The following is a 26,031-nucleotide window of genomic DNA, read 5'->3' as shown; positions in this document are numbered from 1 at the left end:
CAGATTACTACAAGATTACGATGTTTCCTGGGAGACAATTTATTCCGTTGGAAAATGAGAAGTATCGAGACTGAAACAGCATGTTCCAGAAGAACCTGGACAGGGGTCCCAGCCTCTGAGGTATGGAATAAAGGGTTTTGTGTGTGTTACCTTTCCTGCAACCCCGCTAGAATCAAAATCTAGTTCAAATCTGGTTTATTAGTAGAGGTGGTTACATTCAAAGACTGTGGCTTAGAGGATTTTCTCTAGAAGTGAAGCCCCAACGTACTGAGGAGGCAAGGCAGTCACCAAGGCCCCAAAGTGAGACAAGATTCTGGAAGTGTCTGCCCCTGCAGTTCAATCTCCTGGGGTAATCACTCCCTGAATAGCAGTGAGAATGGGGCACTGAGGCCCTGGGCAGCCCTGTGCCCCGCAGACCAGTTAGTGGGCATCATTGAGTTGCCGTGCAACATCCAGGATGTTCTTGGCACCTTTGTTCAGCAGCAAGGTGGCCAGGCTGATGCCCAGGTTCTCAGCAGCCAGTTGGGCTTCTCGAGGAATATTCCGGGCAGTGATGCCCACAAGCTGTGGGTCATCCTCAGGGCCATCTTCGTGCTGTGTGAGGGAAGGAGGTAGGATTTGGTGAGCACGAAACTGGAGGTAACGAAAGTGTTTCTTACCCTCTCCCTCACTCTCTAGCCCTGGCACCTGAGCAGGGACATGGATGGTGGCCTGCATAGTCTCTTGCATGCTCTCTGCACCATTCAGACTCCAGACTCCTCCAGTCAGGTAGAGCTGGAAAAGAAAAGTTACCTCAGCGTATGGTGAGAGGGAACTATTTTGAAACCTCGGCTCTTGCTGGCAGCTCAGAATGCACAGGAGAAATGCCAGAGTCCCGTCCCATCCTGTCCTGCCCCTCCCACCCATCTTCCCCTGCTTACTTGCCCATCCTTCATAGCTGTATGCACTGCTACTGGCACACTGCAGCCTCCTTCCTGCAATGAAAAGTTCTCCCTGTGAGCGCCAAAGATCCTTAACATCCCCCTGTAGCCAGAGCCCTCAGAGATACACAGATCCCTCTGAGGACGTAACTGAAAAAGGCAGGGTCCCAGACCTGGGTCCTGTCCATACATTCAATAATAAGTTACCACTAAATACAAGGCATTAGTTTGAGAAATCTCCCCACAACCCTTCCAGATCCCCAGATCCCCACCCCTCCACAAGAGCACAGGCCCTACCAGGTGCCTCAGGAAGGCGCGTTCAGCAATGCAGCGAAGCAGAGTCTCAGGATCATGCAACACACCCACCAGATCCAGGATGTCCTGGTCCTTGGCTCGGACTTCCACGCCCAGGGCCCCCTGATGGAAAAACAGCCGAAGATGTCAGGCCTCATCTTTTCCCCAGCAATGCAGCTAAGGATGGGAACCAGCCTACCTCCACCTGCTCCCAAGGCCTTTTGGGCCAGGAGCCTTCTAAGGCCTGCCCCTCCCTGGGAGTGTTGTTCTTGGTTGAGAACAAAGGAAAGGAACACATCAATACTCAGCTTCCCTGGTCAAGCATACCTGACCCACAGCATACATACACTCCTCAGGGTGCAGGATCTGTGGGGGCAGAAGAGGCAGTCAGAAGGGTAGTGGTGGGGGTGGCTAAAAGCACATGGCGGTGAGATGGGGCTTCCCTAGCATATAGAAAGCCTGGGTAGGCAAGAGTGGGAGTCAGGCCTCTGATCCCCAGTCTTCCCAAACTGGGACTCTTCCAGCTTGCAATGTTAGAGGTAGGTGTTCAAAAAGAGAATACAGGCAGGAAGGAGACGAAGACCAACTGGGGAGGGAAGAGGGGCAGGCCCTACCTGTCCCACCCGGTTCTGCCACCCCATGCGCTGCAGGCCAGCTGCAGCCAGGATGATGGCACTGAACTCTTGCAGCTCATCCAGCTTCCGAAGCCGTGTGTTGAGGTTTCCCCGCTGAGGAGAGATGCTGAGGACCACAAGCGCTGGACAGCATAGAGCTTCATGCTTTCCCTCTGCCCGAGGCCCTCTATCTGCTAACTTCTCACCTTTCAGTTCTCACCTTAATAGCAACAGCTAACTCATCTCATACTTACTACATGCCAGACACTGCTCTCAAGTGTTTTCTATATGTCAATTCATTTAACTTTCACAACCCTATGAGGTAGGTAGTACTACTGTTATCTCCATTTCACAAATGAGGAAAATGATAGGTTTTTTGGAGTTTGGTTTTTTTTTGGTCTTTCCAGGGTGACACCTGCAGCATCTGGAGGTTCCCAGGCTACGGGTCCAATCAGAGCTGTGCCACAGCCACAGCCACATCAGATCCAAGCCTCATCTGCAACCTACACCACAGCTTGCAGCAACGCTGGATCCTTAACCCACTGAGGCCAGGGATCAAACCCATGTCCTCATGGATACTAGCTGGCTTTATTACCACTGAGCTACAATGGGAACTCCCTAGAGAGGTTTTAAGTTATTTAATAACTTGCCCAATGTTGTAAGACCTCAGAGTCTTCCCTGACCACCAAATGTGGTTGGGCTTTTTTGGGTTTTTTTTTTTTAAGCCACACCCACTGCATGTGGAAGTTCTGGGCCAGGAATCCAACCAGTGCCACAGCAGTAACCAGAGCCGCAGCAGTGACTAACACCAGATCCTGAACCCACTGAGCCACGAGGGAATTCCCAAGCCTGCGTTTAGATGTTCCAGCTAGAAGCTTCCAGAGAACTCCCTACTTGCGCATTGGACACTTAGCAAATGCTATTTTGAAAATTAATTTTAACATTATAAAAGTTAAAACAATAGGAGTTCCCATCGTGGCACAGTGGTTAACGAATCCGACTAGGAACCATGAGGTTGCGGGTTCGGTCCCTGCCCTTGCTCAGTGGGTTAACGATCCGACGTTGCCGTGAGCTGTGGTGTAGGTTGCAGACGCGGCTCGGATCCTGCATTGCTGTGGCTCTTCGTAGGCCAGTGGCTACAGCTCCGATTGGACCCCTAGCCTGGGAACCTCCATATGCTGCGGGAGCAGCCCAAAGAAATAGCAAAGAGACAAAAAAAATAAATTAAAAAAAAAAACAATATAGTGGAGTATAAAGTAAAAATGGGGAGTTCCTGTCGTGGCTCAGTGGTTAAGGAACCTGACTAGGAACCATGAGGTTTCAGTTCGATCCCTGGCCTTGCTCAGTGGGTTAAGGATCTGGTGTTGCCGTGGGCAGTGGTATAGGTCAAAGACGTGGCTCGGATCCCACATTGCTGTGGCTCTGGTGTAGGCTGGAGGCTACAGCTCCAATTAGACCCCTGGCCTGGGAACCTCTATATGCCGCAGGAGCAGCCCCAGAAAAGGCAAAAAGACAAAAAAAAAAAATGGAAGTACCCTCCAACACTCCTGCCCCAAAGTAATCATTGTTCACTCTCACTCTGTGTTATCAAGGTCTGGTTATCTTTCTCCAGAACTAAAATGTAAACTCTGTATAAGCAGGGGCAATACTGATCTTGCTCATCATTAGCCCCAGCACCAGGCACTTCCCTGGGGCTAAGAAAACATGAAAGGATTACGAATGGATGGATGGAAGGGAGGACAGGGAGTCCACTGCCATCCATGGTCTACTTCCTCTGGAAGCCCCTTCCACTCTCACAACTCTCAGGGCCTTCTGGACCTCATCTTCCTTCTGGGCTGCTGCCTCCTCTCTCCTCTAAAAGGATACAATACTCTTGAACTCCAGATGTGGGAACTTTCTCTGAAGCTGGGCCGCTCTCCGCAGGGAGCTGGTTCCTACCACACTGCTCAGAGAAATGATTTAAAATGAGATTTAACCCTAGGCAGGCACTGTTCCTTTCCTCCTCCCACCCCTCCAGCTTCTGTGCATTTCTCACCAAGATGCCTACCAAGGCCCCACTCACCTCTTCTCTGGCAAGGTTTCTAGGGTCTTCCCGACAAATTTGGGGTGAAAGACAACAGCATCATAGGGGCACTCTCGCCTGGGGGTGGAGGAAGGGTCACAGAATGGGGGCGAGATCTCAGTTGAGGTCACTTCAAGGCTCTCTCAGTAGTCAATTAACTGGCATTTTCTGAATTTTCTATCATTCTTGACATTCTTCAGGGTAGGGGAGACAGCCTTGGGGCAGAGGGCCAAGTCCCAAAGGGAAAAGCCAAGGTTAACATGATTCCTAGCCCATGCCCAGGCCCCCTGCCTCGCAGGACTCATACTTGCAGATGGCTCCAATGGTGAAGCCAGGAGGAAGCATCGTGGGCAGGTCCTTGAGGGAATGAACAACCAGGTCCACTCTGGAGAGATGGGAGAGAGGCAAGGAAAAGAAATCTAGTCGGCAGGCCCCCGGCCCTTCTCCACCCATTCCTGCCTCTTGTCAGTGGCAGAGCCTAGTGCAGTTCAGGAAGCAGGCCTTTCTAAGACTTTGGCGCCCTGAGATCCATTCCCCTCCTATCTTCCCTTTCGCTCCCATCCCCCAGCCAGTCCTGCACCCCAGGCAGCCAGATGGCTCAGAACCAGGAGACTCTCCTTTTCTGAGGCCTGAAAAACTCACATATGAGCCCCTCTCCAGAGTATCCAAGCATTTAAGCCCAAGAGTCTAGCTGGTACCCAAGTCTGATGCACACTGGGGTCCTAGCGAGGGCCAGGGAGGGTATCTGGCTCCCCTCTTTCACCTACTCATTCCTCTCCAGCGCGTGCTCCAGCTCCTTGGTAAACAGGCTCTTCTCTCCAATCTGTCAGGCAAGAAAGAGCCTTAGATCGAATCTTTTGGGGGAAAGGAAGTGAGGGGAGGGAGGACTGGATGGAAAATATTGTTACCTTAGAAAGTGCAGTGTCGAGAATCTTGTCCCCTGTGGTGGACATAGCAACTGAGGAGAGAGTCAACCAATCAGATGCCCAGCAATCAGCATTTATTGAGCCCCTACTGAGCCCAGCAAAGTGCTAATTCACAGTGGATACAGGGGCACACAGACCCCAGTCCCTACCCTCTGGGAATGTACCATCCAGGAGGAAGACCAGATACGCTCATAAAAAGACCCAAAGCAGAGGATGTTAAATGCCAGGCTAGCCCAGGTAGTCAGAGCTGGAGGAAGAAAGGGCCCTCCAAACTGAGGACAGCCAAGAAGAATTCTCAGAGGCAATGGGACCAGGCTTTGGTCCAAGGCAAAGCCAAAAGCCCTGTGCTCTCTCCTCCAGGGGATAAAGGCGTGCCATTAGCTTCCATTCCTGTCCAGAAAACTTACTGATTTCAAACTGCAGGCCTGGGTATAAGGCTTTCAGCGTTGCCACCACACTGTCCGTTTGTATGCGGGCCAGCTAGGGGTAAAAATTCAGTTTAGTCCTGTCCTCTGGTCACTGCCCTAGGCTAGGACCCTCACAGGGTCAGGGAGAGCCTTGAAGGGATTGGAATTCAGAGAGGGGGTTATATGCCCACCTAGGAAAGAGGGGGGCCTGGCCGGGGAGTCCTCTGTACTCCAACCACCTCCCCAGCCCGGGGACTAGCTCTTCACAGAATGCAATCTGCAACTCTGTATAGGATTTCATATCCAGTGGCCCCATTTCCCCCAACCCTGAGCTGCTGGGAACCCTCTGGGCCCCCCAATTTATAATGCTGGTAACACAGAATTCCTCTGATAAACCTCTTCCACCCTGGCACCTGCACTCACCTGGCTCTTGCGGGTACCCACACGAATCACTCTCATCTTTGGGCTGTTTTCTTCCTGCAGAAAAAGCCCCCAGGTCACAGTCCCCGCTATTCTTCATGTTCCTCAACATGTTGTCCAAGAACCAGAATCACTGGCTTGGAAGGAAGGAACTTCAGCCCCTGGCCAGCTAAGCCACAGAGTGGGGAACCCCCCAGCCCACCAAGACTGGCCCTTTTACCCTCTCCACTACCTTCTGCTTCCTCACGGATCCAGAGAAGCAGAAAAGACCAGAGAGAAGTGGCAGGAGGACCCACTGTTGCTGTTGCTGCAATGACCAGATCACAGCTCTGAAGCCCATCCCAACTAAGGCAATGGGGGTGCTGCCCTCAGCCAGGTGGAGAGAGAGATAAGGCCCATCAGCCTGGCCCCAGAGAAGGTGGGGCCTGCAGCAGGCAGGAGCAGGGCAGCTGGGGCCACACAGGGGAACCTGCGCTGAGTCATTGAGGGTAAGTTCAGCATCCATAAGAGAGCGGTACTGAAGAAAGTTTCAGTGCCACTTAGATGCAGACCAGCCACCCCATAGCTGCCATAATATGGATCCCATAATCTGGTTGGAACGCATAAGGACAGGGGTCAACGGATTGATGTATACTCCTGCTCAGCCTCTTGGCTGGGTGACCTTGAACACATTATGTCATTTGTTCATCTATAAACCTATTTGTTCACCTATGAAATGAAAAAGTTCGCACTCAACTATCTTCTGACCATTTTTTTTTTTTTTTAGAGCCGCACCCACAGCATATGGAGGTTCCCAGGCTAGGGGTGGAACAGGAGCTATAGCTGCCAGCCTATGCCACAGCCACAGCAATGTGTAATCTGAGCTGCGTCTGTGACCTACACCACAGCTCACAGCAACGCCGGATTCTTAACTCACTGAGTGAGGCCAGGGATTGAACCCACAACCTCATAGTTCCTAGTCAGATTTGTTCCCACTGTGTCAGGATGGGAACTCCACTTCTGCCTATTCTATATGACCAAGAGACTGAGCTGCCTAATGTCCATTCACCTTGAGTTCAGCCTCTGGTTTCACCAAAAAAGAAACATTGGACGTCAGAGACCAAGCCAAGAATTTAAAATGGATATGCCTCTTCTTCTTGCAAGGGCACCTTGGACAATGGTATTCAGTGCCAAACAGGTAGAACTCAGTTCTCCAGTCTGAGGTGCTATTTCTTTCTAGATCAGACAGTAGCCATCAATTTTCTCTATTCTGGGATCTTCATCCTATGGAGTTCTTCTGCAGTAGGCGCTTCTGTTGCTGGAGAGGGTGACAGCTGGCAGCTCTTGGACTCTATAGTCTACTCATGGTTATCACTTCTCCAATAAATAAAACCTAGGGGACCCTGAGCAAACTAGGCTAGGCCTGAAATGCTAAAAATTCTGGGCTACAGGGAGCCCATAAAGAATCCAAAGTCCTAGAAATTGCTAGGTTTAAACAGTCCCTTAATTTCTCTGATTTTTGTTTTTTTGGTTTTTTAGGGCTGCACCTGCAGCATATGGAAGTTCCCAGGCTAGGGGTCAAATCAGAGCTACAGCTGCTGGCTTATACCACAGCCATAGCAACAGCAACTCAGGATCCAAGCCTCATCAGCAACCTACACCACAGCTCTACAACACTGGATCCTTAACCCACTGAGCAAGGCCAGGGATCCAACCCGCATCCTCATGGATACTAGTTGGGTTCTTAACCGTCTGAGCCATGACAGGAACTCCTGATTTCTTTGACTCTGTACAGCATATTCAAGTCAAATTGTTCCAATGAAAACTTACCTAGTGAGCATGTATATGCTAGAACTATTGTTTTTAATCTTCATAACAACCTCTGAGGTAAACAGGGCAGGCATCTCTGGGAATACGTTACAGAAGCAAAGATTGGCTCTGAGAAGCCCAGCGATCTGCTCAGGGTCACATGCTTAATCATGGGCAGAGAGCTGAAACTAGAATCCAGACCATTCCTAGTCCAGCACTCAGGAATGTCTGCAATGGCAAAGAATCCTGCTACCAGCAGGTAGGACAGGGAGAGATAAGCCGCTAGCCCACCCCTTTCTTATCTCAGGTTGAGGTGGGCCTCCACAGGCGCCAGCCAGTTTGCCTCTGCACAAGCCCAGTGGTGGCACCAGAGGTTGGGAATAAGAAGATCCAAGGGAGCTCCCACTCCCTTACATTGTAGTAACCTACGATGTGTCATGGATCGGGACTTTGAGAGTAGGCTGGGGCAGGGTGAACGTGAAAAGAGAAAAAGGGAAGGTGCACTTCTAAGACGTTTGTGTGCAGATTTCAGATTTCAGTGTATGCTCTCTTCTCTGGATTCAAAGTGGAACATCTTCCCAAAGTGGGTGAATCCCGCCTCAAACCTGTCTCACGTGAAAAGATCCAGGGAGGACAGCACCCTTTCTCGTGCAGACGAAGTTTCCTGGGTTGGGTAACTAAATCTAGAGCCCGAGGTTGCCAAACCTGATGGAATCCCATCCAGATCGCTGCGGGAACAGAGCTCCGTTCGAGACAATCTCTCTACTTTTAAGCCCGCCCCGATCAGCAGTGATTTCCCCCGCTAAAGGCAACCCAGCCGCTGGCCCTTTAAAAACTGTTCGAATCAGAAACAAAAAAAAGAGAGAGATAATCGACCCGACCAATAGACGACAGAGGGTGGCAACTTGGGGCCAATCGTTGCACCGCTAGTGCGGAAGCCCGAACTTGCGAGGGTCACCGGCTCAGGACTCACCGCCGTTGCGGCTGCGTTGCCGTTACCAGACATGGCTGTGCGCGGGAAGTAGGCCGGGAGCTGCCGCCAAGGGTGCCCTAAGGTCCGCGGAAGCCGAAGGTCCCGGCTGGCGGACTCTGGGCACACACCGGGATCAAGCTCCTTCTCCAACCACACACTCCCGGCGCTAAGGCCTACGTAACTTCCGGTACCGCCCCCTAGGGCGGGGCCTCCTCTGGGCGCGAATTAGAAGGGTTGCACCAGAAAAGACCATACCGTGGGTTACCGCCCCTTCTCTACCAGACTGGCCCCCGTGTCTTCCTCGTTTGAGACCTAGGCCCGCCAACAGTTCGTTTCTGCTTTCGCCTAGACCTCGTTGTGAGCCAGAAACACCGATGGTCACGGGTTAAGATATGCTCCCTAAATGTAGCCACAAAATTAGTTCTTTGAGTACCTCCTACCACCACCCAAAGGGATCAGTTAAGCCAAAGGTAGGCGGACCGAGAGAAGGATTTTAACCCTACAATGCTGCGTTGGAAGTAAAGGCTCCTTGAACAATTTATGAGGCCCCTAAGCTAGATTCAACAAGGGCAAGTAAAAGAGGCCTGCTCCTGAAAGCTATTCATCCAGAATTCTACAGCTTGACCTCTTCAGCTGTGGCACCATTAGTGCAGTTTGTGTGATACTGCTTCTGCTACAACCTGAAGTAGGCAACATTTTTGGTCTTTTTGCCTTTTCTAGGGCCGCTTCCCGTGGCATATGGAGGTTCCCTGGCTAGGGGTCGAATCAGAGCTGTAGTCACCGGCCTATACCAGAGCCACAGCAATGTGGGATCCGAGCCGCGCCTGCGACCTACACCACAGCTCACAGCAACGCCGGATCCTTAACCCGCTGAGCAAGGCCAGGGATCAAACCCGCAGCCTCATGGTTCCTAGTCGGATTCCTTAACCACTGCGCCATGACAGGAACTCCCCAACATTCCTGTTTTTAAAATGAGGAAACTGGCTCAGAAGTCAAAGGTCATGACAAATAACTGAATTGGGGACGTAACACATTGTTAGTGTTATTGAGAACAGGGCTTGTTAGAAAAGTGCTCAACTCACTAACATTACTAATAGCCACACATTCACTACTGTACAAAGAACTGGATACCCGTCATTCATACCAGCCCCTGAGAGTTAAAGGATTCCAGCCTTGATTTATCTGCTGCTTTCAAAAGCACCTGGTATTTGACAGAAACGTTCTGCAGGTATGCTTTAAGAAATATGCAGTGGTCAACAGCCCCGAACCAGCTCTGACTTGACCATAGGAACGTGCCTAAGGCAGATGAGACCTGAAAGTGTCCTAAAGTTACCTTTGCTTCATTACCCACCATGCCAAGATCTCTGCCCAAGGAGGGGTTTTGTATTCTGCCACGGACAACTCCTGCCATGCCCAAAAAAGCATGAAAGACTGCACACGCCCCAGCTGCACCTCTCCTGGAACCCTGATGATACATTTGCCTCCTACCCCTTCAATTCCCTTACTCCCCTCCCTTTGGGGAGAAGATGTCTTTAGAGCATGTGCTCTCCCCTCTCTGGGTTTTGTTTGGCATTTGGGACTCCAGGCAAGGGATCCACTGAGGGGTCACTGACCCCTGGGAGATCACTAACATACCCATTGACTGGCTCCTTAGACCTTCATAACAGAACAGCTGTACCAGAAAGAGGTTGTCATTCCTTTTTTTTTTTTTTTTTTTTGGCTTTTTAGGGCTGCACCCATGGCATATGGAGGTTCCCAGGCTAGGGGTTGAATTGGAGCTGCAGCTGCTGGCCACAGTCACAACCACAGCCACTCGAGATCCAAGCCAAGTCTGCAACCTACACCACAGCTCACAGCAACACCAGATCCTTAACCCACTGAGCAAGGCCAAGGATCGAACCCACATGCTCGTGGATGCTAGTCAGGTTTGTTACCACTGAGCCATGATGGGAACTCCCCAAGTTAGTTTAAACAACCCCAGAGGAGCAATTTTCCTATAGGCAGTGTAACCCAAATTACACAAAGACACCTAGCCACACAAACTGCAGCTCACAACTTTGAAGAAGGAAAAAAATGTTTCAGTAAAGGACCTTTTATCCTCCTCATCACCTGGTACTAAAAACAGCAAGACAATAACCCACCCATTATGAAGGTAGGCTTAAGCCCAAGGCTGCCTCCTGTTTGAATACCTTGTCCACACAAGAGCCATGGAGACCAGCCACACTACAGAGCAGGGACCTCAGTCCAGGCTCCTCTTGGGACGCAGGCTTTAGGCCTTTACAGAGGTTCTTCACCAAACTGAACTCTACCAGATGCCACAGGTCCCAGTTATTACTAGAATGAAGTCTTATCAATATTATCTTCACGGAACCTTGTAGGAAGGGGAGGGGAGCTCTAGGACAGCAGAGGGGAAAGAAGCACTTTTTGCACAGTTAAGAATCACCAGAAGTCCCCAGGATAGATACTTCAACCCCGAAATCATTATATTCTTTTATTTATAGACTCTGCGAGCCAGGACCCAAGCACAGCCTGGTGCTCTTGGACAGAGAATAAAGTAGCTATTGTCCAGACTCTGAGGTTGCTGAGGTACCCTCCCCCACTGGTCTGGAATGATCTACACTGCTCAAAAAGTCAACAGGGGGAATGGCGGGTTGGCCAATGAAGGAGGCAGGAAAACAAAGTCCCCTTAAGGTCTGAGGACCATGGCATCAGAGGAGAGTGGAGTCCTGGGCGTGTCTGCCTGACTCCTGTGCAAGAGCCCTGCCTCTGTCCCCATGTCCCTGCTGCTGGGCCTCCGCCATCACACCCCTTCCCACCAGCCACCTAGGTGCCCCTCCTGGAGTGCATGAGCAAGTCCCGCTGCAGTCCGGCCTCCAGGCTCGAAGTCAGCCGGGCTGGGGGCGGGTCGGTCAGCAGAGTCAATTTGTTGAAAACACCTCTGCCAAAGTAATCGGCAATCACAGAGAAGCTGTCATTGGAGCACTTGAGCTGCAAGGAAAGAGGAAAGAAGAGGTAGGAGTCAGAAGCCAAAGGGGGAGTTGAAAAAAACAGCAGCCCTTTAGGCTCCCCACCTCCCTGTGAGCTGGAATCAAGGGCCTGCTCATCCCCACCTGGTGCTGGAACTGATCGTGGAGATCTCGCTTCTGTTCCTGGGCCCGGATCATATCCATGACCTTGCGGTTTTCAGGGAGGCAGGTAGGGCAGTCGGCATCACTTTCTGAGTAACTCTCAAAGCAGTGCTGGTGGAAGGAGTGGCCGCAGAGAAAGTGGACAGAGGGCAACTCCAAGGCACTGTTACAGATGCTGCACTTGGTCTTCTGGAAAATCTTTGGACTACAAGCAAGGGAGACCAGAAAGCAGTGGCAAATAGTAAAGGCAGGGCCAGGAGCCATGTGAAGAGACAAGGCAGCTGGACTCGGTGAGAAGAGAGAGGTCATCCTCAAGGAACCACAAGGTCCTGCTCTTCTTACTACCAAATGCTGTCACATGAAGACTCCAGGCTGGGCCCCAGGGAGTCTCAGTACACTCCCAGCAGGGTCACCCAACCTTTGGGGGAATTTTTCTCTTTCTTTTTTTTTGGTTGCACCCATGGCATGCAGAAGTTCCCAGAGCCAGGGACCGAACCCATGCCACAGCAGTGACCCAAGCCACAACAGTGACAATGCGGGAAACTTTAATCACTAGGCCACTAGGGGAACTCTTTTTTTTTTTTTTAAGTCATATTTTTATTTATTTTTATTTTTTTATTATTATTAAAGTATAATTGTTTGTTTTTTTGTCTTTTGTTTTTTGGGGGCCACACCCATGGCATATGGAGGTTCCCAGGCTGAGTCTAGTCAGAGCTACAGCTGCCGGCCTATGCCACAGCTACAGCAACGCCAGATCTGAGCCATGTCTGCGACCTACACCACAGCTCATGGCAATGCCGGGTCCTTGACCCACTGAGTGAGGCCAGGGATCAAACCAGCAACCTCAAGATTCCTAGTTGGATTCATATCCACTGAGCTGTGACAAGAGCTCCAAGTATATTTGATTTACAATGTTTCATCAAGTTCTGTTGTACGACGAAGTGACCCAATCACACACCTCTCTCTCTTTTAACAGCTACTACTGCCACCAAGTTGTCTTTCAGGTCTTTACTCAGATGTGACCCTTTCAACGAGGCCTTTCTTGGCCACCATATAAATTAGATCAGATCTAAGCCAGCTGCCACCTAAGCTGCAGCTGTGGCAACACTGGATCCACAACCCACTGTACCAGGCTGGGGATCAGACCAGTGTCCTAGGGCTCCCAAGAAGCCACCAACCGTGTTGCACCACAGTGGGGGCTCCAATACTTCTAAAGTATCCACTTTCTGTCCAAGTTTCTACTCCCAAGTGCTTCCCACCACCACTGAGATGTGCATTTAGAAAAGTAAAGTACATGGGAGTTCCCATCGTGGCGCAGTGGTTAACGAATCTGACTAGGAACCATGAGGTTGCGGGTTGGGTCCCTGCCCTTGCTCAGTGGGTTGAGGATCCGGCATTGCCGTGAGCTGTGGTGTAGGTTGCAGACGCGGCTCGGATCTCGCGTTGCTGTGGCTCTGGCGTAGGCCAGTGGCTACAGCTCCGATTAGACCCCTAGCCTGGGAACCTCCATATGCCGCGGGAGCGGCCCAAAGAAATAGCAAAAAGACAAAAAAAAAAAAAAAAAAGTAAAGTACAGGCATATACAGAAAAGTACCTGCAACAAGATATATCCTCCAAAGCCCAATAAATCATGTTCTCTATAGTAAGTCATTCCTTAGAATTCCTCTTTAGGAGTTCCCTTCATGGCTCGGCAGTCAACAAACTCGACCAGGATCCATGAGGATGTGGGTTCGATCCCTGGCCTCACTCAGTGGGTTAAGGATCCAGTCGCCATGAGCTGTGGGTAGGTTGCAGATGTGGCTCGGATCCTGTGTTGCTGTGGCTGTGGTGCAGGCCAGCGGCTGCAGCTCTGATTCAACCCCTAGCCTGGGAACTTCCATATGCCACACATGTGACCCTAAAAAAATAAATAAATAAAAAATTTTTTAAAAATCTTCAAAAAAAATGGAGTTCCCATCATAGCTCAGTGGTTAACGAATCTGACTAGGAACCATGAGGTTTCGGGTTCGATCCCTGGCCTTGCTCAGTGGGTTAAGGATCTGGTGTTGCCGTGAGCTGTGGTGTAGGCAGGCAGCTGTAGCTCTAATTAGACCCCTAGCCTGGGAACTTCCATATGCCGCAGGTGCGGCCCTAGAAGAGAAAAAAAGGAGACACACACACAAAAAAAGAAAAATATTCAAGGATGAAATGCTCAACCACACTCCATACAACCCTGTCTGTGAAAAGTTTTTTTTTTGTTTTGGCTGTGCCCACAGCATACAGAAATTCCTAGATTAAAGATCAAACTCCATCCCACACAGTGACAACACTGGATCCTGAACTGCTAGGCCACCAGGGAACTCCATGTGAAAAGTAATGATACCCTGTGAAGAACAAGGTAAGCCCCAGGGCCTCCACACAGCCAGATGCCAAGTACCTTGCCTTCAGCTCCTGGATCTCCTGGCGGATGCGGGTGGTCTCCTCTCGGTAGCGCCGCACCCGGAGCTCATCCTGGGCGATTTGCTGGCTCTGTTTCTGCAGCTTTTGGACCAGGTAGTCCCGAATGACAGACAGGGTGGCTGTGGAATTGTGGGCCAAGGTCTGCACCACTGGAATTGGGGTCCGGGAGGAAATAAGACCATGAACCAGGAGCCCTCTGGATAGAGCTCAAGGGCCCTATCCCAGAGCCTGCACCCTCCACCCACCTGCCCGGTCTTCCCAGTACCTAGAAGGGGTGGCATGAGATTCTTGCTCTCGATGTGCTTGAGCACGGCCGCCACATACTCCTTGCAGTCCTCCTCCTTGCGGGCGAAGTAGCTGAGCGCCTGCTCCCACAGGGAGGGCTCCTGCTCCCCGTGGCGCTCGCACACGGCGATCACCTGCCGGTACTGCTCGTGCTGCATGTGGTAGTGCATGATCTGCTGGAACCTGCATGGGCGAGGCGCCCCTCAGCAGCCGTGCCCAGAAAGTGACGTGGATACCGCGCCCCCCAACCCCACCCCACCCCCCCGGAAAGTCCCCACACTTACAGTTTCCCCTGCTCATAGAGGTAAAGGACCCCATCCTGGAAGTCGTGCATCTGGCAGAGGACCAGGGCTTTGTCAAAGACGTCACAGAAGCGACCACTCTTCAGGAGAGAGATGGCCTCCGCGTGAAGCTTCTCTTTGACCTAGAGGAGGAAGAAACGGGCAGAGCTGCTGGGCATCGGGGGAAATGACAAGGCCAGTCAACTATCTCTTGCCCTCAGTCCAACTTCCTCCTCAGGGTGGACCCTTCAGCCCCCAAGGTGAAGTGTCATTGGTCTAAGGAAACCAGCAAGGGGTTCCTGTCGTGGCACAGAGGAAACAAAACCGACTAGGAACCATGAGGTTGCAGGTCCAGTCCCCGGCCTCGGGGACAATCAGTAGGTTAAGGATCCGGCGTTGCCGTGAGCTGCGGTGTAGGTCACAGACGCGGCTCAGATCTGGTGTTGCTGTGGCTGTGGCCAGCAGCTGTAGCTCCAATTTGACCCCTAGCCTGGGAACCTCCATATGTTGCATGTATGGCCCTAAAAGGAAAACAGAAAAGAAAAGAAACGAAACCAGCAAAAGGCAACCATCATGAAAGGAGTGGAAGCACTGTCTTTTTACCTGCGGATCTTCCTCGTGGGCCCAGTTCTGGAGTCGCAGTTCAAGGAGTGTGTCATAGATGCCCTGTGGGGAGTCAGGCTGTACCTCACTCATGTGCTCTAGGAAAGCTTTCAACTCCCGAGGGTTGTTGGCAAAGATGGGGATGAACTCCTCTGAGTTGGCCTAGGAGGGCAAAGAGGCAGAGAGGAGGCCGAGTGAGTGGGCTCAGTACGTGTGCCTCTAAGGTGAGCCCTGTGGTCCAATGCGGCACCATTCTCCCCGCAGCCTCACCCTGCAGCCGGGAGCCTCCCTATCGCCTCGGCCTTCGAGGCTGGGCTGATAGTCGGTGCAGAGTCCTTTCAGCAACTGGGTGGTCTGCTCTGGTATATGGTGCATGAGGGTCTTGCCATAGCGTTTCATGTTGCTCTCTGCCTGCTCAAAAGGCAGCTTTCCGATGTACCGAAGGGCTTCCTGATAATTCTGTGCGGGGGGGGGGGGGGGGGGGGGGGAGGGCAGAGTAAGCGCACACTCCTGCCTCCCTTACCAGGAAGCACTTTCATTATCCTGGAAACGTCCTAGAAAAAGAGCAGGTCCCTGCCCGAGTCAGGAGGCTCACCTACCTTGATGTCCTCTAGCTGGATCTTCAAGTACCACTCGTGATGTGCGTGGTTCTCAGCCAAGTAGAGGGCGTGGGAGTAGTAGCCGGCCTGCCGGAGAACCTTGATGGCTGTCTCCACATCAAAGTGGACCTCGCTCTCACTCTTTGTCTGCCAGGGAGACGTTACGCCAAACCATGCACATGGAGGTTGTGGTTAGGGAAGAGAAAGGAAATAGGCATCTGATTCTTAAACCTGATTGTCTTTTTCTTTTTCCTCTTTAGGGCTGCATGCTTGGCATATGGAACTTCCCAGGCTAGAGGCTGAACTGGAGCTGCAGCTGTTGGCCTATGCCACAGCCATGGCAACGCCAGATCTGAGCCTGGTCTGTGACCTACACCACAGTTCATGGGAACGTGGGACCCTTAACCCACTGAGCAGGGCCAGGGATCAAACGTGTGTCTTCTTGGATGCTAGTTGGGTTCGTTACCCCTGAACCACGATGGGAACCCCAGATTCTTAAGGTAACATTACAGTTCAGGCTTTTAAAACTGTTTTGCTTCTCAGGAAGTTTCTAAGAGCCAAAATCTTCCTCTGCCTCTACTCTTAGATCCTTCTGGGAACACAGGGCTCCCCCAGTGCTGCTTCCCTGGGCTGATACCACAGGAAATTCTGGCATCAAAAAACAAAAGAGGAGAGTTCCCATTGTGGCTCAGCAGAAACAAACCTGACTAGTATCCATGAGGATGTGGATTTGATCCATGGCTCCGCTCAGTGGGTTAAGGATCCAGCATTGCCATGAGCTGTGCTATAGGCTGCAGACCTGGCTCGGATCTGGCATTACTGTGACAACTCACAGGAAAGCTATTCTTCTTCCCAGTTTATGGACCAGAGAATCCTGGTTCCCAAATAAGGTCGGCTCTTCCCTTTCCCTGCAGCCCTGGGGGAGCCCCTCATCCTGGGTGGAGCCCTCAAGGAACCCCCTGCCAGCACCAGCCTGTACCTTGATGAACTCCTCCAGCTTCGAGCTGTCCTTGAGTTTGGTGTAGCAGTTGAGCAGAAGGGTGGTATGGTCAGCATTGGCCAGGGACTGCCGGTGCAGGGTCTGCAGGTAGGCCGTCAGGTTGTGGATGCGCTGGGCATCCAGAAACTTGCGGATCACATAGGATGGCTCCAACTTCCCAATGGTTCTAGGGAGAAAGACACATGCATCGAATGGCATCTGGATCAGTATACTTCTCAAAACACTCATGTGAACAGTCATTTGCAGATCTTAAAACGGAAATTCTGTTTCAATAGGTCTGGAGTAAGGTCTGAGATTCTGCAACTCTAACAAAAATCTCAGGTGATATTGATGCTACCAGACAGTGGACCATATGAGTGCCAAGACTCCAGAACACTGGTTCTTTTTTTTTTTTCTGGCCACACCCAGGCCAGGGATTGAACCTAAGCCACAACAGCAACCCCCACCGCCGCTGCAATGACAAGGCCAGATCCTTAACCTACTGCGCCACAACAGAACTACTAGAGCACTGGTTCTTAAACCTGGCTGAAAACAGGAATTCTAGAGTGGTTGGGAAAGAGGCTAGACAGGCTCTTAAAACCCCTTATTAGATCAGAAAATTCCAAAAATTTGTACCAAGGGAAGAGAATGTGGAAATGAAATCAATCTGTTCTTCCCTTTAAAGAATTTGGTCAGGAGTTCCCATCATGGTGCCCTGGAAACAAATCCGACTAAAAACCATGAGGTTACGGGTTCAATCCGTGGCCCCGCTCAGTGTGTTAACCATTCGTTGTTGCTGTGAGCCGTGGTATAGGTCACAGACGCAGCTTGGATCCCAAGTTGCTGTGGCTATAGCGTAGGGTGGCAGCTGTAGCTCCGATTTGACCCCTAGCCTGGGAACCTCCAGATGCTGTGGGTGCAGCAATAAAAAGCAAAAAAAACAAAAACAAAAACAAAAACGGGGGGGGGGGGGAGCAATAAATAAATAAGTAAATAAAAAGTCTGGTCAAAATGAATATTAAAAAAGGGTGATGGAGTTCCCGTTGTGGCTCAGTGGTTAACAAATCTGACTGGGAACCATGAGGTTGCAGGTTCGATCCCTGGCCTTGCTCAGTGGGTTAACGATCCGGCGTTGCTGTGAGCTGTGGTGTAGGTTGCAGACATAGGCCAGCAACTACAGCTCCGATTCGACCCCTAGCCTGGGAACCTCCATGTGCCTCGGGAGCGGCCCAAGAAATGGCAAAAAGACAAAAAAAAAAAAACAAAAAACAAAGGCCGAGCTAACATTTAAAATAACAGGTACTCATCAGCTCAATTGCATACTGATCATGTAATATTGAACTGTAAACACTCCCTTTCCAATAAGGTAGACTGTCTTCTCACTTGAGACATCAACAGTTTCTCCTGGAAAAAAAGGGCTCTTCATGGTGGAGCCCATCCCCTTCCCCAAGCACAGGCTTTAGCCTATCTGGCTGCCTGTCTCTGCATTCACAGCTACACCCTAAAGCACCCCCAGACTGACCGGATATACTGCTGGACAGCCCCATCATGGTTGCCCTTGCTGTAGAGGTGGTCCCCATACTGCATGAAGATCTGGGCCAACCCATCACTGTCCAGATGCTGGCTCTTGGCCAGGTTGATGGCCATCTCAAACAGATTCTTCTTAAACAGCATCTGGAAGGGAAGAAAGATTAGAAAACTGGAAGAAGCAGTCCTAAGAAAACCCCTTCCCAGAATGCACCCACCACACACAAGCCAGGTAGTCCTCAAGTTCTGATCAACATAGATCTTAGGGCCAAACCTCTCAGATACCCCCAAGGCCAACCTCACCTCACCAGGTTCTCTGCAGGCAGGCAGAGTGGATCCTGAGAGTGGGCTCAGGCTCCCAGCCACTGCTTCCCTCTAAGGCCTCATCCCAGGCCACTGACCTTGTGATCCTACTCTAAGGGACCTGAGTAAGGCTGTGACCCCAAGGGAAGGAAACACCCTGGCCAAGGCGACTTGGGGAGCCTCTTCCTAGAGCTGCGTCTGGGTGCCCACGGCCAGCTCTGGGAACCTGGTGGCCTTGCCTCCAGTTTGGTCTGTGTGTCCTTCTCCTGCAGTGCGTGGACCCGCCCATCCCGCGTCAGCACGTACAGGGAGCCCCACTCGGCAAGCACATCCACTACATCCTCAAAGACGGCGCTGTAGGCTATGAACTTGTTGCACAGGTCATAGATGTTGAGAATCTGCTTGTCGGAGCTCTGGGAATCCCTGCTGGTAAACTCCGACCTGTGTGGGCAAGAAAAGGCACCGGGTATTTGTACCAGCCCTTTCTTAGCTCCCCTAGATTTCCTATCCCGCAACAACTCTGGTATTGCCCTTTCCACCCAGAGCAAGTCACCACTTTGGCCCCTCTAGCAGCTCATCTTGTAACACCCTGCATAGTCTGGCAGTTATAGGAAAAGAACATACAGGTCTGGTCTCACCCCTTATGATCTTATAATTAACACAGGCAAAATACTGAAAAATTAAGTACTTTCAAACATCTATTATTTTTTGTTTTGTTCCGTTTTTGTTTTTATCTTTTGAGGGCTGCACCCGTGGCACATGGAGGCTCCCAGGCTAGGGGTCTAGTGGGAGCTGTAGCCGCCGGCCTACACCACAGCCACAGCAACATGGGATCCAAGCTGCATCTGCAACCTACACCACAGCTCACGGTATCGTGGGATCCTTAACCCACTGAGCGAGGCCAGGGAACCTGCATCCTCATGGATGCTAATCAAGTTCATTTCCACTGAGCCATGACGGGAACTCCTAAACATCTATTATTTAACAGAAAATTAGTGCCTGATATATATAGGCCACTGTGCTTAGGACTGAATGAAAACAAACTGGCATCTGACAGGGATCACTTTGATCATGTTGAAGATCCTGCTGCCCTTTCTGGTGGCTCAGAGCAAAAAATACCCTGTCATGCACTTTCCAGAATTTTCCAATTGCCGACTACTCAATCCCTTATTCTTCTACCAAATTCATTTTGACTAGAGTGAAAAAACAAAACAAAACAATACCAGGTCCAAAATTCCCTGGAGCATTCTAAGTGCACCCAGGGCTGCTCAGCAAATGTCTGCAGCAAACACACACGCTTTGCAGTAAAAACGTTACACTTGCTTCCAGGTGTAAGCACAAGCTACATAAAGCCAGAGGAGGAAGGAGGCTGACAGGATCCAGGCATTAAGAGTTTAAAATCAGGTTAATTCTATGGAACAAGTCCAGCCCTCTCCCTTCTTCTCTTAGGCATCCTTACTTGGGAGAAACTTTCCGATCACGGGAGACAATGACAAGGTAGCCTCTAAACCAGTGAGCAATGAGTTTATGGCCCTCAAAGGCGAAGCAGGGCCCACGTTCATCCGGCTGGTACAAGTAGACACACTCATCCCCCGCCACTATGAACTGCATGTCCTGAGAAGGGTCGCTTAGAGCTGAGCAGCGCAGGCCACAACCATGGGTGTCCAACTCCACACGAGGGTAGTCCTTTCCAGAAACTATGTACGACTGTGAGAAGTAAGAAAGGGGTTAACAGGCTCCCTTTGAGGAGGTGGCATCTAAGCCTTCCCAAAGGCTTCATACAGACTCTCTCTTCTTAATTCTTAGCACCCTAAGACTTTCCCTCGCTGCTTGCATTTTCCAATTAACCATCGCCCACCTAGTAAGTATATAAACAGAGTCTGCGTTTTCTTTCTGCGTATACACTACAGGCATTCGGCAAGTCTGAGCTTTTTACTGTTTTATCAAGTAACTCTTGTTGAGAGTAAGCTGGTATAAATAAGGAGCACCAAGAACCAGAAAAGTAAAGCAACATGTGCACTGTCACTTCGCAAATTAATTAGAAAAACTCAGGTCTTTTCCTAGAAGCCCAAGAGTTCTTTTCCTAGCTCTAACTCTTCCCAGTTTCCTAAGTGAAGAAATAAAAGATTAAGCCTGGCAACTTATTCAAGACCACACGATGAAAAACTGAAAAATCCTACCTCTCTCTACAGTTGCTTATCCTAGTCCCCTGAGCAATAGAGAAGCCTTTACTGCCTGCCCCTAACAGTGAAGGCTCTGGTCATACCTGAACATTCTCGGTTGTCACAACAAACAAGTGAGTGGTCTTTCCTGCTTGGCGAAAGGCCAGTCCCGTAACAGGATAGTTGCCCTTGTGCAAAATCTGGGTCTTGCTATGCCGGTCCCGGGTGATGTCCCCTTTGTTCAATGTAACACTGCCATCTGTAAAACCTATAGGAAAGCAGGAAACTATTTTGTTGAGGCTAAAAGATCAGGAAGCACAGAAGGGGAAAAAGACCACTGCAGTCGCTCATTAGAAATAAAAATCTTGGAACTCCTGTTGTGGCTCCAAGAGGGATAGGGTTTGATCCCTGGCCTTGCTCAGCGGGTTAAGGATCTGGCATTTCCACGAGCTGTGGTGTAGGTTGCTTATGTGGCTCAATCTGGTGTTGCTGTGGCTGTGGAGTAGGCTGGTAGCTGTAGCACCAATGGGGCTCCTAGCCTGGGAACTTCCGTGTGCTGCAGGTGTGGCCATAAAAAGAAAAAAAAATTGATGTAACAATCTTTCTCCTCATACCCAACTTCTCCAGGGATTACCATGAAGATCAGGGCTCAATGACTCATTATCAAAGAACAAAATTAACGCTTTCCAACTCTAAACTTTAAAATCTCAAAGGCCTCACCTCAATACAAGTGGACTCATAAGACCAGTGAAAACGAGCTGCAGAAGCAACTTGGAAGAAAATCTATAAAGAATCACGGGATATTAGCTTTGCCTTCTTTCTGCTTACCAATGGCCATAAAGTTGAGATTTTCATGGACAGTCAAACAAGACACGACAGTTGGCTCTGTCCCTGGAATGGCAGGGAAGATCCGAGTGCAGAGTGGATTGCCACCATCTCTCTTCTCCAGGTTCCAGATCTTTACCTATAGACAGACCTTAGATGTGTGAATACTAGTCACCCTACAACAACAACCATTCAAAGGATTCTGGGTCTTCCCCATCTTCTATTTAGTACTCACCAAGGGGTTGATGCCCTCTTCATCCTCACCAACAGATGCCAAAATATTGTGCTGTTTCAGTTGGTACAGGTGTGTCACCCGTAATTTGTAGGCCTGGAAACCCGTAAGCTGTAAGGAGCGGGGCAAGAACCAGATCTGGCCTTCCATATGTGCAGAGTAGTCAAGGAGCCTCCTTTCCAAGGAGATAGACTTATCTTATTTAGGCCAGAACCCCAAAAACCACTAACATACATACAACCCCTTAAACTTTTCAAGGGTTTTTCCACATATTATCTCTTGGAACGCCCTATCTTAAAAAAAGTAGAAAAGAAGGCCAGAGTTTAGCGACAGCAATACAAAGAACAAAGCACCAAACTGATGGTCTCATTTGACTCCTTGCCCACATTAGGTAGGGAAGATAATGACACCTTACATACACAATTTTTTTTTTTTGGGGGGGGGGGAGCATATGGAGCTCCCAGGACAGAGATCAGATCTGAGCCACAGTTGCGACCCAACGCTGGATCCTTTAACCCACTAGGCCCTGGGGAATTGAATCTACCACCCATGCCACCAGTCCAGTTGTGCCACAGTGCAAACTCCCATATTCAACTTTTAAAGCCAACGTGCAAGCGTTCTTTTGATAGATCTTAAAAACCTTACCAAATTGTTATTTTACACCCCTTTTGCAGATAAAGAACTTGAAGCCCATAGAGATTAAATGACTTGCCCAAGACTGCTGCTCAGCTGGCAACAAGATACAGAACGGACTTCCTCCTTTTCTTGCCTCTGACCACAGAGCTAGCACTGGGCGCGCATCTAAAGGAAAGTGGCACGAAACAGGAAAACCTCTGACGGACATATTTCATCCAAGCTGGGAAGGGAAGAGACAGCTCCAGAGGAAGGATATCTCCAAAGACTAGGCTCCCTCGGCCTGAGTCGCAGACAGTGATGCCAGGAGGGAGGCAAAGGAACTTGGAAGCAGCAGGTCCAGAGGCAGGTGCGGGCCCGGGAGCAGCTCCATCATTACCCAGCGGCTCTTTCACCAGCTCCTTGTCGAAGAAAACGAAGCGCCGCCACTGCAGGTAGGCCGCCATCTTGGCCGACGGCCCCCGCCTCCGCGAGAGAGGTCACGTGAGAAGAGGCGGTGGATCACGTGACCCGACAGCTTCCTGGAGCCTGGGTGCACTTGCGCTTTTCTGTCCCGGGACAGGTTCCGGCTACTGGAAGAGTGGGCTGGGCCGCGTGAAGCCGGGTTCCCGGACCTGCGGCTGGCAGCTAGCTCGGTTTGCGGTTTTGCTGGCTGTGTAAGTGCGCTAGCCAGGATGTTTTTTGAGAGCTGGACCTTCACGTCTTTGCGCAATTACGATTTCGCGAGCAATTACGGATCAAGATGAGGACTTGATTGTGAATTTGTAACCCGCTGTGCCTAGATGAATTACGTTCTACCGTCACAGGACTCTTCAGGCAAGAGCCTTGAAGCAGAGCACTGAGTGATTTAACAAATGGCAAATGCCTAAGACACTCCCTGGTACCCACCAGGCCGAACCTGGGTTAAATCAACTGTGAGTGTGGAAAACTGCAGTTTCACGCAACAAGAAACTACAAATAGAAATACCCTGGGAGTTCCCGTCGTGGCGCAGTGGTTAACGAATCCGACTAGGAACCATGAGGTTGCGGGTTGGGTCCCTGCCCTTGCTCAGTGGGTTAACGATCCGGCGTTGCCTTGAGCTGTGGTGCAAGTTGCTGACGCGGCTCGGATCCCGCGTTGCTGTGGCTCTGGCGTAGGCCGGTGGCTACAGCTCCAATTCGACCCCTAGCCTGGGAACCTCCATATGCCGCGGGAGCGGCCCAAGAAATAGCAAAAATAAATAAATACCCGAGTCATTTGAGATAGTATGGAACATGGCAAAAGTGGTCATATTTTTAGTATTTGTATGTATAGTTAGTATTTGTGAAGTTTATTTTTGCATCCTTGCCCCCATAGGTTTCTTTTGGGGGGGGGGGAACCCCTGAAGCACGTGGAAGTTCCTGGGCCAGGGATCCAACCCATACCACAGCAATGACTCAAGCCCTATAGTGACAATATCGGAATCCCCAACCTACTGTGCCACAAGAGAACTCCAGCTTTTTATTTTCTAGAACATTTTATTCTTTTTTCCCTTCGTGGAGCTCTCAGAGAGTAGGAGCTGTATCTTGGTTACCAAGAACCAGGTCTAACAGCCTGGTAGATGCTTCATGTTTGTTGAAGCAAGAATGAGGATGGTCTTCCTCTTCTCTCCGCTCCTTGATCTGACGGGAAAGGTTGTGTACGCTTGTCTAAAGAAACGAATGAGGGGAAGGCACACAGATTTCCTAATTGCCAGCCCAGATTTTTTTTTTCTTTGTCACACAAGTATTGGAACTGTTTCAGGATCTCAATCCATGGGCAGAATCACAAGTGGGGAGTAGATGGGACCCACTTTGGCCTGCCGAGTATATTCTGTACTATTAGAATTTTTAGATAATGTGCCATGTCAGTTGTTAAGACTATGGATAACATATGTTAAAGGAAGCAATGTGAAAGCCAAGAGCGATGCGAACAGCCAACTGACATCTTTGTTGTTGATGTGGCTGCTCCCCCTACTGCTCAGTCTTCCTCTCCATGGGATCTTCTTGCTGATGAGGGCACAAAGGTAGAAACTGGACCGCCAGATGACCCATGGCACCTCCTCAGACTTGCTTTCCTTCCTTTCTTCTTCTTCTTCTTTTTTTTTTTTTTCCACTGAGCCACAATGGGAACTCCTGTTTTATTTATTTTATGTATGGTAGTTTGTATCTAATCTCAAACTCCCAATCCATCCCCCACTCACTATCCGCTTTGGTTATCATACATTTGTTTTCAATGTCTGTGAGTCTATTTCTGTTTTGTAAATAAGTTCACCGTATTTTTAATTATTTTATTTTATTTTATTTTTTTTTTTTTAGGGCCACACCCAAGGCATATGGAAGTTCCTAGGCTAGGGGTTGAATCAGAGCTGCAGCTGCTGGCCTACACCACAGCCCCAACAACACCAGGTCCTTAACCCACTGAGCAAGGCCAAGGATTGTACCTTCATCCTCATGGATACTAGTTGGATTCATAACCCACTGAGCCAAAGCAGGAACTCCCTGTATATTTGTTTTTAGGTTCCACATATAGGAGTTCCCTGGTGGTGCAGTAGATTAAGGGTCCACTGTTGTAACTTCTTTGGCTCAGTCTGCTGCAGTGGCATGGATTCAATCCCTGGCCCCGGGGGAATCTGCATGCCATGGGTGCCACCAAAAAAACAAAAACACTTAGATTCCACATGTAAGTGATATCATGTGGTATTTGTCTTTCTCTGTGTGACTTATTTCACTTAGTGTGATAATCTCTAGGTCCAACTATGTTGGTGCAAATGACATTTCATTCTTCTTTATAGCTGAGTAGTATTCCATTACATATATATATATGTATATATAGCATATGTGTGTGTGTATATATACATGTATCTACATCATTTTGTGTTTTTTGGCCAAGGCATGTAGTGGCTTGGTGTGGGAACTCATTTCCCAGACCAGAGATTGAACCCAGGTGAAAAGTGCCAAGTCCTAGATCACCAGGGAACTCCCTATACCACATCTTCTTTATCCATTCCTCTATTGATAGACATTTAGGCTGCTTCCATGTCTTGGCTATTGCAAATAGGGCTGCTATGAATATTGGGGTGCATGTATCTTTTCAAATTGGAGTTTTTGTCTTTTTGATACCAGCCCTTAATTTCCTGTAGCAAATTATACCTAACAAAGTGCTTTCACTTTCCATGGACTCTTTTTTTTTTTTTTTTCTGTCTTTTGTTTTGAGGGCCACACTTGCAGCATGTGGAGGTTCCCAGGCTAGGGTTCTATTCAGAGCTGTAGCCGCTGGCCTACGCCACAGCCACAGCAACAGCAACACCAGATTCAAGCAGCTTCTGTGACCTACACCACAGCTCAGGGCAACGCCAGATCTTTAACCCATTGAGCGAGGCCAGGGATCAAACCCGCAACCTCATGGAATCCCTAGTTGGATTCCTTTCCTCTGCACCACGAAGGGAACTCCACCATGGACTCTTCATAGCAACTATCTGCAGAAGTATCATTATCTGTTTTTCTGATAAGAAACATCTCAAAGAGGTGATTCTCTCTGGGCAAAAACATCAAAGTCCTTTGGAAATAAAACACCAGTTCTTCAGTTCCCTAACTTTTAATTAGATGGTTTGCTGGGGTGTGACGCTAGGCT

The 26,031-nt window shown here is 49.9% G+C and overlaps 2 protein-coding genes across 4 annotated transcripts; both read right to left on the bottom strand.

The window, feature by feature from the left end:
- Window positions 1-15: 15 nt before the first annotated feature.
- On the bottom strand, window positions 16-8,599 carry HMBS (hydroxymethylbilane synthase). 3 transcript variants are annotated; one of them, XM_047752221.1, is made up of 14 exons: window positions 8,405-8,599; window positions 5,647-5,700; window positions 5,224-5,296; window positions 4,799-4,848; window positions 4,658-4,713; window positions 4,198-4,275; window positions 3,891-3,968; window positions 3,695-3,770; window positions 1,829-1,942; window positions 1,542-1,580; window positions 1,218-1,337; window positions 921-974; window positions 688-774; window positions 16-594 (listed from the first exon to the last, which is right to left on the bottom strand). In XM_047752221.1, the coding sequence occupies exons 1-14, from the start codon at window positions 8,435-8,437 to the stop codon at window positions 421-423; spliced, it is 1,086 nt and encodes a 361-aa protein (XP_047608177.1). In that variant the 5' UTR covers window positions 8,438-8,599; the 3' UTR covers window positions 16-420. The 3 variants fall into 3 exon arrangements, with proteins under 3 accessions (XP_047608177.1, XP_047608178.1, XP_047608176.1); XM_047752222.1 differs by lacking the exon at window positions 8,405-8,599 and adding an exon at window positions 8,137-8,263; XM_047752220.1 differs by lacking the exon at window positions 8,405-8,599 and adding an exon at window positions 5,876-6,380.
- A 2,283-nt stretch (window positions 8,600-10,882) lies between these two features.
- On the bottom strand, window positions 10,883-22,888 carry VPS11 (VPS11 core subunit of CORVET and HOPS complexes). The gene is made up of 16 exons (XM_047752802.1): window positions 22,660-22,888; window positions 21,771-21,919; window positions 21,539-21,674; window positions 20,815-20,978; window positions 20,008-20,255; window positions 18,788-18,989; window positions 18,241-18,392; window positions 16,719-16,905; window positions 15,740-15,886; window positions 15,411-15,599; window positions 15,141-15,302; window positions 14,541-14,680; window positions 14,237-14,439; window positions 13,949-14,120; window positions 11,515-11,737; window positions 10,883-11,392 (listed from the first exon to the last, which is right to left on the bottom strand). The coding sequence occupies exons 1-16, from the start codon at window positions 22,844-22,846 to the stop codon at window positions 11,228-11,230; spliced, it is 2,826 nt and encodes a 941-aa protein (XP_047608758.1). The 5' UTR covers window positions 22,847-22,888; the 3' UTR covers window positions 10,883-11,227.
- Between the last annotated feature and the right edge of the window lie 3,143 nt (window positions 22,889-26,031).

This window comes from Phacochoerus africanus, chromosome 11 (assembly GCF_016906955.1).
Source record: "Phacochoerus africanus isolate WHEZ1 chromosome 11, ROS_Pafr_v1, whole genome shotgun sequence".
Classification (NCBI taxonomy): Eukaryota; Metazoa; Chordata; class Mammalia; order Artiodactyla; family Suidae; genus Phacochoerus; species Phacochoerus africanus.
The sequence above is the reverse complement of the archived record's forward strand: the minus strand, read 5'-3'. Positions and strand labels throughout refer to the sequence as shown.

Bases quoted from the DNA above. Each gene is read 5' to 3' on its own strand.
- HMBS (XM_047752220.1), bottom strand. From the start codon at position 6,148: ATGGATGCTGAACTTACCCTCAATGACTCAGCGCAGGTTCCCCTGTGT. The intron at 5,701-5,875 runs GTAGTGGAGAGG...CTTTTTCTGCAG, and splicing joins GATCCGTGAGGAAGCAGAAG to GAAGAAAACAGCCCAAAGAT. The intron at 3,969-4,197 runs GTATGAGTCCTG...CTCCACCCCCAG, and splicing joins ACCATTGGAGCCATCTGCAA to GCGAGAGTGCCCCTATGATG.
- VPS11 (XM_047752802.1), bottom strand. From the start codon at position 22,846: ATGGCGGCCTACCTGCAGTGGCGGCGCTTCGTTTTCTTCGACAAGGAG. The intron at 21,920-22,659 runs ATATCCTTCCTC...ACTACTCTGCAC, and splicing joins AGGGAGCCTAGTCTTTGGAG to ATATGGAAGGCCAGATCTGG. The intron at 18,990-20,007 runs GTAAGGATGCCT...TTGCCCACACAG, and splicing joins GATCGGAAAGTTTCTCCCAA to GTCGGAGTTTACCAGCAGGG.